This window comes from Artibeus jamaicensis, unplaced genomic scaffold (assembly GCF_021234435.1).
Source record: "Artibeus jamaicensis isolate MK-2021 breed Jamaican fruit bat unplaced genomic scaffold, CSHL_Jam_final contig_518, whole genome shotgun sequence".
Taxonomy (NCBI): Eukaryota; Metazoa; Chordata; class Mammalia; order Chiroptera; family Phyllostomidae; genus Artibeus; species Artibeus jamaicensis.
The window spans coordinates 2104094-2120062 of record NW_026521870.1 but is presented as its reverse complement, the minus strand read 5'-3'; the positions used below and the strand labels follow the sequence as shown (position 1 = coordinate 2120062).

Sequence of the window (15969 nt, the reverse complement as noted above, 5' to 3'; positions counted from 1 at the left end):
AAATAAGGAGCTTTCCAGATAAGGAAAAGCTAAAGGATTTTGTTAACACCAAACCAACACTGCAACAAATGTTAAAGAGCTTGGTAGAAGAAGGAGAAGGAGGAGGAGGAGGAGGAAGAGGAAGAAGAAGAAGAAGAAGAAGAAGAAGAAGAAGAAGAAGAAGAAGAAGAAGAAGAAGAAGAAGAAGAAAGAAGAAAATAGTCTAACGATAAAATGACACTACATACATATCTATCAATAATCACATAAAATGTAAATGGCTTAAATTCTCAAACCAAAAGACATAGGGTAGCATAATGGATAGGAAAATAAGACCTATATATATGTTGCCTCAAAGGGACCCATCTCAGATAGAAAGATACACACAGACTAGAAGTAAAGGGATGGAAAAAGATATTTCATGTGAATGGGAAAGAAAAAAACCTGGTGTAGAGTACTTATATCTGACAAAATAGACTTGAAAACCAAGGGTATAGCAGAGATGAAGAAGGACACTACATAAGAATAAATGAAACAATTCAAGAAGAGAATATAACCCTAACAAACATTTATGCATCCAACCCAGGAGCACCTAAATATATAAAGCAAATACTGATGGTCACAGGGAGATATCAATAGAAATACAGTCATGGTTGGGATTTTAACACCCCATAAACTTCAATGGATAGATCTTGCAAGCAGGAAATCAATGAGGAGACAGAGGCCTTAAATGACACTCTAGGTCAAATGGATTTAATCGATATTTTCAAAGCATTTCACCCAAAGCAGAAATATATACATATTTTCAGGTGCACATGAAATGTTTTCTAGGATAGATTACATGCTAGGATACAAAAGAAGTCCCAATAAATTTACAAATATTGAAATCCTATCAAGCATCTTCTCTGACCACAGTGCTATGAAATTAGAAATCATTCATAAGAAGAACACTGAAAAACATGCAAAGACATGTAAGCTAAATAACATGTTATTAAACAATGAATGGGTTAACAACAATATCAAGAAAGAAATCAAAAGATATCTTGAAACAAATGAAAATGAAGATACAACAACCCAGGGGGAGGGATTTTGAGGAACAAGTATGAAAGGCACAGAGATGAGGACTGGGGGGGGGGAATGGGAGGGAGGGGGGAGACCGGGCAGGGGGGGTGGGGTGGGATGGGAGAAATAGATTAAAAAAATGTACTTGAAAAGTAACTAAATAAAATTTAATATTAAAAAAAATACAACAACCCAAAGTCTGTGGGACACTGGGGATGCAATGTAAGAGGGAAATTCCTAGCATTACAGGCCTATCTCAAAAAAGAAAAAGCTCAAGTAAACCATCTTCACATTTAAAAGGAACTTGAAAAAGAAAAACAAACAAAGCACAAAGTAAGTAGAAGGAAGGCAATAATAAATATTGGAGCAGAAATAAGTGAAATAGAGTCTAAAAAAATACAAAAAAATCAATGAATCCAAGAGCTGTTTTTTTGAAAAGATAAACAAGATTGACAAACCTTTAACTAGACTTATCAAGGAAAAAAGAGAAAAGACCCAAATAAATAAAATCAGAAATGAAACAGGATAAATAACAATTGACACCAAAGAAATACAAAGGATTGTAAGGAAATATTGTGAACAAACTATATGCCAACAAACTGGACACCCTGAATGAAACAGACAAATTCTTAGAAACACAATCTTCCAAAACTAAATCAGGAAGAATCAGAGTCTGAATAGACAGATTACACCTTGTGAAATTGAAGCAGTAACCAAAAAACTCCCAACAAACAAAAGCCCTGGATCAGATGTCTTCACAGGTGAATTTTACCAAACATTTTGAGAACACCTCTCCTTATCAAACTATTTCATAAAATTCAAGAGAAAGAAGGTTTCCAAACTCAGTTTATAAGACTGGCATTATCGTAATTCCAAAACCAGATAAAGACACTACAAAGAAAAAAATTATTGGCCAATATCTCCCATGAACATAGATGCTAAAGTCCTTAGCAAACTGAATACAGCAATGCATCAAAAAGATCATACACCATGATCAAATGGGATTTATTCCAGGAATATAAAGTTGGTATAACATTTACAAATCAATAAATGTGATTCACCACACCATATAAACAAAATTAAGGATAAATACCATATGATTATATCAATAGATGCAGAAAAAGCATTTGATAAAACCCAGCACCCATTTATGATAAAAACTCTCAGCAAACTGGGAATAGAGGGAACATATGTAAACTCAGTAAAGGCCATATATGACAAACCCACTGTCAGCATCATACTCAAATGGGCAAAAACTACTAGTGTTCCCCTTACAGTTGGGAACAAGACAGGGATGTCTGCTTTCACCTCTTATTCAACATAGTACTGGAAGTTCTAGCTACAACAATCAGACCAGAAGAAGAAATAAAAGGCATCCAAATTGGAAAGGAAGTAATAAAACTGTCTTATTTGCAGATGATATACTATACACAGAGAACCCCAAAGATTCCACCAAGAAACCACTAGAACTGATAAATTAATTCAGTAAAGTAGACAGATACAAAATTAATATCCAGAAATCAGTTGCATTTTATATGCCAATAACAAAGTAACAGAAAGGGAAATAAAAAAAACCCATACAATTGCTTCAAAAAGAATAAAGTACCTAGTAATAAGCCTAACCAAGGATATAAAACACCTGTACTCAGAAAATGATAAGACACCAAAGAAAGAAATTGAAAAAGATACAAATCAGTGGAAGCATATACTGTGTTCATGGACAGGAAGAATTAACATCATTAAAATGTCCATACTATGCAAAGCAATCTGTAGGTTCAGTGAAATTCTTATCAAGATACCAATGACATATTTCAAAGAAATGAAACAAATATTTCAAAAATTTATATGAAACCACAAAAGGCCACATATAGCACAAGTGATCCTGAGAAAGAACGAAGTTGGAGGAATCATGCTACTTGATATTAAATGTACTCTAAGGCCATAGTAATCAAAACAGCATGGTCCTGGAATAAAAACAGACACACAGATAAATGGAACAGAATAGAGAACCCAGAAATAAACCTACACCTTTATAGTCAATTAATATTTGACAGGGGAAGGAAGCACATAAAATTTGCAGAAGATAGTTTATTCAATAAATGGTGTTGGAAAAATTGGACAGATACATGCAGAAAAATGAAACTAAACCACCTTCTTACACCACACATGAGAATAAAATCAAAATAGATACAAAACTTAAATGTTAGACCCTAAACCATAAAAATTATAGAAGAAAACATAGGCTGAAGAATCTTGGATATTGCTTGTAGCAATATTTTATTGGATATAACTCCCCAGGCAAGGGAAATTAAAGAAAAAATAAACAAATTGGACTTCATCAAACTAAAAAGGTTTTGCACAGCAAAGCAAATCATCAACAAAATAAAAAGACAACCCACAGAATGGGAGAACATATTCACTGATACATCTGCTAAGGGGCTAATATCCAAAATTTACAAAGTATTTAACAAAATTCAACACCTAAAAAATGAAACAACCCAATTAAAAAATGGGCAATGGATCTGAATAGACACTTCTCCAAAGAGGACATACAGATGGCCAATATATGTATGAAATGGTGCTCAATGTCACTAATCATCAGAGAAATGCAAATTAAAACCACAATGAGATATCACCTACACCAGTCAGAATGACTATTATCAATAAATCAACAAACAACAAGTGCTGGTGAGGATGTGGAGAAAGGAGATCCCTTTTGCACTGTTGGTAGGAATGCAGGTTGGTGCAGCCACTGTGCAAAGCAGTCTGGAGTTACCTCAAAAAATTAAAAGTGAATTTGCCTTTTGATCCAATAATCCCACTTCTGGGAATATATCCAAAGGAATCTAAAACACTAATTCAAAAGAACATAAACACCCCTATGTTCATTGCAGCATTATTTACAATCACCAAGATATGAAAACAGCCCAAGTGTCCATCAGTAGATGAGTGGATAATACAACTGTGGGACATTTACACAATGGAATATTACTCAACCATAAAAAGAAGAAAATTTTACCGTTTGCAAAAGTATGGATGGATGTGGAGAACATTATACTAAGTGAAATAAATAAGCCAGTCAGAGAAAGACAAGTACCATATGATTTCACTCATATGTGGAATCTAAATGAACAAACTGAATTAATGAGGAAAATGGTAACGGACTCATAGATGGAGAGCAAGATGACAGCTAGTGTGGGTGGGGGGAGGTTCGGAGGTGGAGGGACTGAGCAAAAAAGAAAAAGGACTCATGGAGGACAACGGTGTGGTGATTGCTGGGGGGAATGTGGTATATGAGGACTAAGAGGTAATGTAATAAAAAATACAATAAAGAATCACCATAACATTATTTTGAAAATGACAGTTTTTTCCTACTGCTTTTTACTTAATTTAGATTTAACAACATTAACTTCAAATGCAACTAATTACTTAACAAACACCATTAAGCCCTTGTGATATTTGGTCATTCCGTCTTTTTTCTTAAAACTAGTATATTGAACAGTATTTCCTTTATTCCTTTAATAAATAAGGACCACTCTTAATTTCTGTACTTCATTGAATATTGATTTATTTTTATCACATTTCTATAGCACCTGGCCTACTATATATTTCTGAAAGGTTTCAATATATAGAGTGAAAAAGAAAGAAATGAGCAATCCAAATAGATGCTTTGACATAATTATAGAACAATTCTACATCCTACTCAACATCATGTAAAATAAAGTACTTGGTGAGCAGAAAAGGAAACTTGTTTTCTGTTGCTGATTAATTGTGGATGGTGCATTTGTCTGTAATTTGAGCTATTGTGTGGACATGTTCCAGCTGTGGATATGAGGAAACCTGGCTTAAGTGTCTCCTTGAGAAGCCTGGATCAAGTTACTCATTCAGATTTCAATTGGCTTTATAACAGGTTTCCTTATGTGCCTCATATTGGCCCCAGGTTCACTGGGCTTAAAAGGAGCCAAAGCACCATATGGTTTTGGCAAAGGAAGAGTAGCTTCTGCCTCAGGGATGTAGGCATTTGGACGCAGCTCTGCAGTTGTGCGAACACCATTGGGCAGCTGGCGACGATCTGCTTCCAAAACCTCCTGCAAAGAATAATTTTTCCTTTTCAGTTTTTTGAAAACTCTGGTGAGTCATTTCTCCCCAGGGCCTGACAGACACAGCTGGGCCTGAGCAGTCTGAAGCTGTGCTGGCTGATATTCCCCAACAGGACAGGAGAGCATGAGGGTGAAGGCACTACATGTGCACACACACACATTGCACCTCACTGGAATGACCCATGTTGTTCAATCATTACTCTCTTCTGGCATTTATGGTTTATCATAAGCTGGTTGGTGGCTTCTAAATTCCACAGTATTACAATCTCAGTATCTTTCATCAAATACTAATTATTTCCATGGTTTTGTTTTTGACAGAAGTAGAACAATCTATTCTCTTTGGTAAGTCATTGACTGGTGAACAAATGTTGGAACAAATGTTAGAACAAATGTTAGATAAGGAGGGTAGAACTGGAGGAAAGAAGTGGTCCTTAGCATGCTTTGAGCCTCAAGGTCCTCAAGATTGTGCCTGTGCCTCTGGGAAATAAAGGAATGTCTCATAGCATTAGAAAGAATTCTAAATAAGGGAGATGGGTAAATGATAGCCAGGATAGCGTAGGCATTTGGAGGCAGCTCTGTAGTCATGTAAACACCAGTCTGAATGCTCTAGAAAATACAGTCCCAGAAATTACAAATCAGAACTCGTTTTCAGATATCCCTATGTGTTTGAAGTGCACATTTTTCTTGGGCTAAGGAGTAAATAGTCATCTTTTTGAAGATGTCTACTGGATAGTCTGAGAGTAAGTTATATGTCCCCAAGATGCAGTCCCTTTAGGAACAGATCCTAATTCCATTCTAAAAATATTAAAATGTCATGGGTTTAGGTAGAGGAACTGGGCACCCAACTTGCAGGTGGAACCAGTGATAGACCTAGACTTAGGTCAGTGGCAGGGGAAAAAGGGGGTGACATTGAGGCCTATGATGCACCCCAAGTGTACTTCATCCGCTGGAGGCCTCACAACATGCTTTGGAGGCCACAGTAGTTGGACAGGGAAGGGTGAGGTGTGGTTTGAGCAGGGGTGCAAAGACAGAGGTCAGAGACCTGTGGATAAAACCAAAGGCAGCCAGGCCACTGTCAAGGCAGTGGGAGTCCATGGTGTTCAGCCACACCACCACAGGATGTAAGATTGTGGTATGGAACTTGGGGCTTGCTAAATGTTCTCCAGAGAATACTATAGTGTTTTGGACTATTGTACTTTGAACTGTCCACATAATATCTTTAAAAACTCCAAACTTTCTTCTGACTGTTTGGACTAGGTATGATAGAATGGGAAATTTTTCATATATTTTGGGAGAATTGAAATCCCTAAAAATATCCCTTCCTTGCCACTTTTACAAATGCAATATAGAAGCCTAAATGTACCTCATGCTTTTCAGTGATGGCCAAGGCATACATTTCTTCATCTCGAAGTACCTTCAACCATTCTCTCTCAATCTCTTTATTGAGTGGCAGACCCTTTTCTATCCTGGAATTGCAAGAGAGAATGAAGTCTTCTTTCTCTTTGACTTCCTTTTGGAGTTCAATGGCCAGAGCTTGTTTCATGGACAGCTCAGCAACAAGAGCCATCATTTTTTCAGTAGCGTCTTTGATCTTTTTCTGGTAGCCGTTCATCTAGAATTAAAGAGTCCAAGGCTTAGCCCATGTATACATTCCATGAAGAATTGAAGAAAATGGCAGGCTTCTGGCTGACTACAAAGTGGGGGACATTGTTGCCTGAACGAAGGAGAGTTTAAGTGGGAATTTCTAGAAGATAAGAATTGGAGGTCCCAGAGATTGAGCCTAAACCCTAGTTGTGTAAATAAGGACGAGGCAGGAAAGAAAGACATATGCTCATTGAGTTACCATATGTCCAGGTGGATAGCATTGAGGGGAAATGGTTGAGTCTCTCTATTTCTAAGAGATGACAAAGAGAGTGGAATAGAGTGTTTCTGATGTCTAAGTTCTGGCCTGATTTTTCCATGTTATTCATATATTACTTATCCAGTGGAAAAAAGTCTGGTAGGACAAAAACTAGCTTTAATGGTTATGTTTTACTTATATAAGGTAATTAGCAGAAGTCCTGCACTGAAATTATTTTTAATGGAAGCCATCACACCTCAACATGTTTATATTATTGATCATAATTTCTGGGATCATAAGTAAGCATGAGCTGAACTGGGGAAAATGTGGCCAATAATTTGAATGGAATGTTTTGGTTGTGTGTGTGTGTTCACCATTTCACATCAGCAACTTATCATCAAAGAATAAAAGATAGGACCAAGTAGAATAATTGAGTTTAAAAGGCAAAAAAGAAGAAAAGTTGGAATTGGTATTTCTTCTAAGCTGTCTAGCCCATCGCACAGCCTTTTAAAAAATTTTTATTTAGTTATTTTTCTTTCTTTCTCTCTTTCTTTTTAATTAAAAATTTTTTTTATTGATTATGCTGTTACAGTTGTTCTATTCCTCCCCTTCATTCCCCTCCACCCTACCCCCATCCCCACCATTACCCCCCCTTTAGTTTATGACCATGTGTCTCAAGTCCTTTAGATTCTATATTTCCCATACTATTCTTGCCCCCCCATCTATTTTCTATCTACTGTCTATGCTACTTATTTTCTGTACCTTCTCCCCCCTTCCCCCTCCTCCCACTCCCCTGTTGCTAACCCTCCTTGAGATCTTCATTTCTATGTTTCCACTCCTGATCTAGCTGTCCTTTTAGTTTGCTTTCGTTTTAGTTGTGGTTGTTAATAACTGTGAGTTTGTTGTCCTTTCACTGTTCGTGTTTTTTTAACTTCTTTTTCTTAGATAAGTCCCTTTAACATTTCATATAATAAGGGCTTGGTGATGCTGAACTCCTTAAATTTGATCTTATCTGAGAAGCACTTTATCTGTCCTTCCATTTTAAATGAAAGTTTTGCTGGATAGAGCAATCTTGGTTGTAGGTCTTTGGATTTCATGACTTGGAATACCTCTTTCCAGCCCCTTCTTGCCTGTAAGGTCTCTTTTGAGAAATCAGCTGACAGTCTGATGGGAACTCCTTTGTAGGTGACTGTCTCCTTAGCTCTTGCTGCTTCTAGGATTCTCTCCTTCATTTTAATTTTGGCTAATGTAATTATGATGTGCCTTGGTGTGTTCCTTCTTGGGTCCAACTTCTTTGGGACTCTCTGAGCTTCCTGGATTTCCTGGAAGTCTATTGCCTTTGCCAGATTGGGGAAATTCTCCTTCATTATTTGTTCAAATAAGTTTTCCACTGTTGGCTGTGCCTTTCCCCCTTCTGGTACCCCTATAATTCGGATGTTGGAGCATTTAAAGATGTCCTGGAGGTTCCTAAGACTCTCCTCATTTCTTTGAATTCTTGCTTCTTGACTCTTTTCTGTTTGGCCATTATTTGCTTTCTTCTGGTCCACTCCATTGATTTGAGTCCCAGTTTCCTTTTCATTGCTATTGGTTTCCTGTGCAATTCCATTCATTTCAATTAGTTTCGCCTTCATATATTTGTCTAATTTGTGGCTATAATCAACCAGTTCTGTGAGGATCTTGATCACCAGTGTTTTAAACTGTGTGTCTGAGAGTTTTGCTATTTCTTCATCACTTAGATTTATAGGCTCTGGGGCTTTGAGATCTTCTTGAGCCATTTTTGGTCTGTTCATGCTCCTTAAGTGTGAGGAGTGGCACCTTGGACTCCCAGGTTGCTGGGTTGTGATGCTATATGTGGGGGCGTGGCCAGAGTGCTGGGTGAGGAGCAGCACCTTAGGTGGTTCACCAGGGCCAGGCCACTCAGAGTCGCTGGATTATGACGCTGTATGTGGAGGTGGGGTCAGAGCAGGGAAATGGCGGCACCCTCCCTGCCGCTTGCTGTGGGGACCCGTTTCGGTCCAATCGCCCACTCCCTGGCTTGTCTCTCCGCGCACTAGTGCACGACCACAGTCAACCCGCAGCCCTGCTCCCATGCAGTTTCCCCCGCGGTCGCTCGCTTGGTCGATGGCTCGGTTGCTCACTAGGTGCAACGCCGCACCTGGATTCCATGGGCCTGGATTCTGCACGCCTGAGTCTGTCTGACTGAGTTTTCCTGTGCAACCCCACTCCACCAGCTGCTGGTTTCGCCTCTTACCGGTCAGGCTGAAGAATTTGTTGTTAACAGACTTCCGAAAAGTTCAATTTTCTGTGTTCTGGCTGTGTTTTCTGTTGCTAATATTTAATTGTCTCTAAACTTGCTTGTGTGAGAAACCACGGCATATCCACCTATGCCTCCATCTTGGCGGAAGTCCTCTAGTTATTTTTCAAGTACAGTTTTTTTGTCTATTTCTCCCATCCCAGCCTCCCCCGCCCCTTGGTCCCCACCTCCCTCCCATTTCCACCCCCCTTAATTCTCGTCCCTGTGTCCTTCCTATTTGTTCCTCCAAATCCCTCCCCCTTTTCCCCCTTAACTTCCCTTCTCTCTCCCCTCTGGTCACTGTCCCCTTGTTCTCTATTTCAGTGTCTTTGGTTTTTTTTTTTCTGCTTGCTTGTTTGTTTTGTTGTTTAGCTTCCTGGTGAGGAACAAACAAAGGTGAGATCATATGGTATTTGTCTTTCAGCACCTGGCCTATTTCAATCAGCATAATGCTTTCCAGTTCCATCCATGTTGTTGCAAAAGGTAGTAGCTCCTTCTTTCTCTCTGCTGCATAGAATTCCATTGTGTATATGTACCACAATTTTTTGATCCATTCATTTACTGATGGGCACCTAGGTTGCTTCTAACTCTTGGCTATTGTAAATTGTGCTGCTATGAACATTGTGGTGCATAATCCTAAAACATCAATATCAAAGAACATACGCACAGCCTTTTAGTGTGGCCATAACCATGGTGGAGAGCTGAGTGGTGACTCCTCCCATATGCCAACACTGTCCAATTACTGTGCTTTATTTTAAATTTACATCCTGTTTCACTACTGACATTGTATTAGATATGTATGTATTTGACTATTTGGTTCTAGTCTGACATCCCACAAGAATATACTCTTCATAAGGACAAGAGTTATTTGTTTTATTCATCATATTCCCACGGTCCAGAATGGTGCTTGGAACATAGGAGGCACCAACCAAAATCAGTTATTTATGTCTCTGTTTATTTATTATGAAATATATTGGGGTGACATTGGTTCATATGGTCATATAGATTTCAGGTGTATATTTCTATGCTACATGATCTGTATATTACATGGAACCAAACAAAGTTGAAATTGAACATTTGTTAAATGAAGAAATGAGTAAATTCTTAGTCTATTTTAATCCTTCAGTCCTTTGAACCAGGGTAAACTGAGACATGAAAAGGAACTCCCCCAAACTATGCCCAACCTTGAAATATTTCCTCCTCCTAGTAGAGCACACACTGGTCTATGTGCACATTTGCTTAGAGGAATGTTGCTGCCAGCGATTTACCTGCCTCTGAAAAGAAAATGACTGATTACTAAGTATGCACTTTAGTGCATTCCCTCCTTAAGGGAATATAAGATTTTTAAACTGTTCTACACTGCATTAATTTTTAGGAAGCACACACTGAATGAAAGACTACCATTTAAATCTTCTGGGGTAAGTCATTATCTAATTTCATTAGTTAATCAGTCTCTGCACATGTGAGTGTTGTATGTATGCATGTGTAGCTGGCCAACCTTCCTCCTCTACATATCAAAAAAAGGATGGTATTAAGTTTTTGCTGAGATTTTCCACTTTCTGTTCATGTGGGAATATTGGAAGATGAGCCATAAGCTGTCTAGGAAAGACGACAGGCTTGAGGTAACACGCATTCTTGTTGAGCACCCACAAAAAGTTAGGCTGCTTCTGCTTGACTGTGTAATGCTTGCAACAACTTTACTTAATATAACACCCATTTCACAGATCAGAAAAGTCAGTTTTAAGGTCATTTATGTATCTTTCTCAAGGTCACTTGCTAGCATTGGTAAATCACGGATTTGAGATCTGAACATCTTTCTACCTCTGCGTTCTGGGTACTATGAGGACGTTATAATTTTAAATGAAAAAAGTACTGAGATAGAGAACATAGAAGGTGGGGAAAGGAAAGGGAAGCTAAGTCACTGGCTAGAACTCAGTTATACTGGAGCCTTCCTGACCACTTGCACGGTTGCAGCAGCCACTCTCGGCATTTCTCCAGCATTAATGTTGATTTCAGGAGATGCTCTGCCCTCAGCTTTAACAAGCTAGCCCTCAGCAAAAACTAACTTTCTCAAAAAAAAAAAAAAGGGAAATTCATTTTGCAAAGGAAGGAAGGCAACATTTAGAGGAACATCAGACATGCTAAGTTTAGTTAAATAAAGTTCATGAGCTTAAAAAGTCTCGACCTTCTTATTTTATGAGGTAAAGTTGTGAACTGCACAAGTGCCACTGCAGTGATCATCCTCTGGTGTAGTCCTCAGAGCCAAGCGTAAAAGCCAGGTCAAAAAAACACAGGAGGCTTGAGATGCACAACACTTTCCTCTATTTAGTGAGCCAGAACTTTATTTAGAACAGGACTGACTGTTTACTTATTCAATAAATGTTGTTCTAGAGTACGCACTAAATGAAGGGGAAATGAAGAAGAATGAGGAGCGGTCACTGCTCTCTTGAGCCCACAGTCAGGCGTGGGCATTAGCATGATCTATTTTCCTACTTGTCTCCCGCACTCCACAGTGTGAACAGCATGCTCCTTCCTCTCTGTTTCTGCCGCTGGGCCTACCATGAGGGGAGCACATGACATGTAAGTATTGCTGGCTAACTAAGACCCCTGCACTGTCACAGCAGGATGCTCCAGGACTGGCCATGGAAGCCAGGCAATTCCCTGACCACGGTATGGTGAAGGCCCCTCTGCATCATAATTACCAACTTTCCACCTGCTGGCTTCTCCTTTCAAGGTACCTTCTAGCAGCCTCAGTCTGACCCTGTAGCTTTGAATGAGCAGTCCTGTTATAGTATTTTAAGTTTATGAAATTTGGAAGCTCTGTGTTACTGGCCTCTCCTCACCAGGGGGGCCTGGTGGTAACTACACTCCATTGTGTAATAGGCCCATATTTACGTGACTGTTGTGGTCTTTAATGATCTCTTTCCATTTCTGGGTTCTAGCTGAGTTTCCATGAAGTTCCCATGCAGACTGCTGTTTAAGTAAAGACTTCAATTCACAAGGAACTAAAACAGATTTAACTTGACACAAGTATTACAAAGATAATAATTGTCATAATTGAGTAGGTGCCCAATTAAGTGAAACTTGTATACTGTCATTTAAAAACTTAAGTTTTCTCACTATAATCTCAATTCATTCAAGGAACAAGATTGAAACTTACTGTGAACAATGCTTTAAGAGTCATCTTTATATTTTTAATTCTACATCTTTATGTTTCTCTAGTCATAAAGCCTAAGTTCTCCAGTGCTCTGCTCAGTAAATAAGGCAGACTATGGAAAATGAACCATAATAAAGCATTAAGGGCAGAAGAGAGAAGGCAGGGTCTCAGACAGACCTTCTTGGCCAAGAGCAGTGTGTCCTCCTTGCTGGCCTGAGTTTTGCTATAGAGCCTTCCTGAGAGCTGGGAGACCTGTTCATAGATGAAATCCTTTTCCAGTAGCTGTTCCTCCTTCTTGGCCAGCTGCAGTTCCAGCTACAGTCAAAAACAATTGCAATAGAAAGGGGTAAAAGGTCATGCAAGTCAAAAATTAGAGCACTATTTTCCCTCCTTCAACAAGAAATATGCTTTTGTAGTTGTCAAGATATCTCTACAAAGTCTTTAGTAGAGCTGGGCTGTTATGATTTTCTCTGTCTCAATCCCCTCAAAATAGTTCTGGGAATTCTTCCTCCTCATGGTAGAAAATGGCTCCCTTACATCCATTTGCTTCCATTGCTCTTCCTCTGATATGCTACCATCAGAAAGACAAATTAATAGCTTCAAAATGCCAAAATTTCTCCTTTGGGCTATGATTCAAAGGTGGGCATCTTTCAATTTTTTTTTGGCAAGTATTTAAAACCAACCTTAGGTTTTGTTTCTAGATTGCAGTGAAAGGACTATATTAGTGGCTAGAATAATGAGGGATAAATCTGTTCACCTAACATGAAACACTAGTACAGGTATCTGTGACACTGAACAGCAAAGGGCAAATAGATACTATTTTAAGAAAGAGTGTTTAGGGATCCAAGATGGCGGTGGAATAGGTGGAAGACTACACTTACTTCCTCTCAGCAATAAACTGGAATTACAACTAAATTTTAGTACAATCAACCTGAATAGCCAAGTAAAGACTAGCTGAAGAGAAGCCTTATAATGGAGGATTTATGGAAGACAGTGCATTGAGATTGGTAGGAAGGGCAGAAATGTAAAAGTGCTGGCTCTGCTCCCACAAGTGGTGGCTAAGATTCTGGAGGGATATCACAGCTGATTGGGTTCACCCTGAGAAGTGTGGGGTTTCAACTCCACACTGGATTCCCCAACTAAGAGTGCCAGAGCCAGGAAGAAGTACCCACATAACAGCTGGCTATGAAAATCAGTGGGAAATTTGGTCATCAGGGAGAGATGAAGTTTCCTAGAAATCCAGGTGTGCTTTTAAAGGGCCAGCACACAAAATCTTGTTCACAGACACTCACTCTGGGCTCTAGTGGAGAAAGGGCAGAGCAGATTAGAGTCATATTAGGAGAGACTAGAGTTTGTGACTTGGGAGAGAGCTGAAGGGACAGCCATTAGAATTTCTGAGCTCAGTCCCTCTCTCACACCACAGACACCATCTTTCTTGGGTGGAGCACTCACCTCCATAGTAGAATGTAATAGCCATACTTCCTGGTCTCCCTGCTGCCCCACCCTGCAGAACCCTGCTGAGGAGTTGGAGTCAGCTGCCTGGGACCCTAGGGTTCCTTGGGACTTTTGTTGACCTTTCTTCAGACCTGGTGTTCATAAAAGCCAGCTTTGGTATGCAACTTGGTCCTTCCTGTGCACACACAGGCACGGCAGAGCCAGCCACAAACTATGGCTTGCTTAGGAGCCCCAAACATGTTGCCCAGGACCAGTCGTGGGCAGCATCTGACATTAGCCTGACCCAGAGTCCTTCCTAAGAGGCCCCAGAACCAACACATTGAGAGGCCAGCTCCAGATAACATCAAAGCAAGATCTATTTAGTTTCACAGTGGAATGTATGAAAGGAGATCTTGACAGGCACTAGACTCTACTGAGGTGAATTCCACTTCAGTAGAAGTGGTCAGCACCTGCACAGCAGCTTATATAATGTGATTGAGGTTGATCCTCACAGTCACCCAGCCTGAGGGTTGACTCCATACATGAACGAACCAATAACATCACACTCAATTACAACAGGAGGACCCAATAACCCCAAAAAGAGACATTCCTAGAGCAATCACTCAGGTGATTAAAGAGACTGTGCCACTGGGTCCCACAGAACATTATGACATAAGGCCACCCTACCAAGAGTAGGAGTCATAGCATATCTGCCTAAAAAATGGAAATAAACAAGAAGCAGCAGCCAAAATGGGGAGACAAAGAAACATGCCCCAAATGAAGAGAAGACATTTCCAGGAATAAATCTAAATGAAATAGAAGTAAGCAATTTGTTAGATATAGAGTTAAAAAATGGTTATAAGGAAGTTCAAGGAACTTAGTGAGAACAAGGAACTTAGTAAGAACTACAAAAGAAACCATAAATAATAGCCAGTCAGATGAAGAATACAGTATCTGAAGCCCTGGCTGGTGTAGCTCAGTGGATTGAGCATGGCCTGTGAACCAAAGGATCATGGTTCGATTCCCAGTTAGGGCACATGCCTGGGTTGCAGACCAGTTCCCAGCAGGGGACGTACAAGAGGCAACCATACATTGATATTTCTCTCTCTCTCCTTCTCTTCCCCTCTAAAAATAAATAAATAAAATCTTTTTTAAAGGCTAGAAAAGAAAAAAGAATACAATATCTGAGACGAAGAATATATAAGAAGAAATAAACAGGTTCAATAAAGCAGAGGATCAAATCAGCAATTAAGAAGACGAGATAGAAGAAACACCCAATCAGAGCAGCAAAAAGAAAAAATAATTTAAAAAAATGAGGATAGTTTAAGAGACCTTTAGAACAACATAAAGCATTACAATAGCCACATCATAAGGGTACCAGAAGGAGACAAGCATGAGCAAGGGATCAAAATCTTATTTGAAGAAATAATGACCAATAACTTCCTTTACTTGTGAAGGAAGAAGACACACAAGTCCAGGAAGGGCAGAGTCCCAAACAAGGTGAACCCAAAGAGGACATCAAGGCACAGCACAGTGAAAATATCAAAAGGTAAAGAAAAAGAGAGAATCTTAAAGCAACAATAGAAAGACAGTTTGTTACCTACAAGGGAGCTTCTATAAGCTCCCTTGGAACATTTTAAGCTAGAAGGAATTGGAATGAAATATTCAAAGTGATGAAAAAGCCAAGGACCTACAACCAAGATTACTTTACCCAATAAGGCTATCAGTTAAAACTGAAGAAGAAATAAAGAGCTTCCCAGACAAGAAAAAGCTAAAGGTGTTCATTACCACAAGCCAGTAGTACAAGAAATGTTAAACAGCCTTCCTGAAGAAGAATGAGAAGGAGAAGGAGGAGTAGGTGGAGGAGAGGAATGAGAAGAAAAAGAAGAAGAAGAAGAAGAAGAAGAAGAAGAAGAAGAAGAAGAAGAAGAAGAAGAAGAAGAAGAAGAGACATAGTTAAAAAAATTAAATGACAATAAGTGTATACCTATAAATAATCACTCTGTATGGAAATGGCTTAAATGCTTCAATCAGAAGACATAGGGTAGCTTACAGGATAAGAAAATAAGACTCATATGTATGCTATCTACAAGAGACCCACCTC

The 15969-nt window shown here is 39.2% G+C and overlaps 1 protein-coding gene across 1 annotated transcript in view; it reads right to left on the bottom strand.

Annotated features, from left to right (window-relative positions):
• Nucleotides 1-4535: 4535 nt before the first annotated feature.
• Nucleotides 4536-15969, bottom strand: part of CCDC146 (coiled-coil domain containing 146) — a 151185-nt gene continuing 139751 nt past the window's right edge. Inside the window, exons 17-19 of the mRNA XM_037162225.2 lie at nucleotides 12609-12746; nucleotides 6505-6753; nucleotides 4536-5129 (exon numbers count right to left, since the gene is read on the bottom strand). Coding sequence (XP_037018120.2) covers nucleotides 4926-5129; nucleotides 6505-6753; nucleotides 12609-12746 — 591 coding nt within the window. The 3' untranslated portion in view covers nucleotides 4536-4925. The remainder of the gene's footprint in view (nucleotides 5130-6504; nucleotides 6754-12608; nucleotides 12747-15969) is intronic.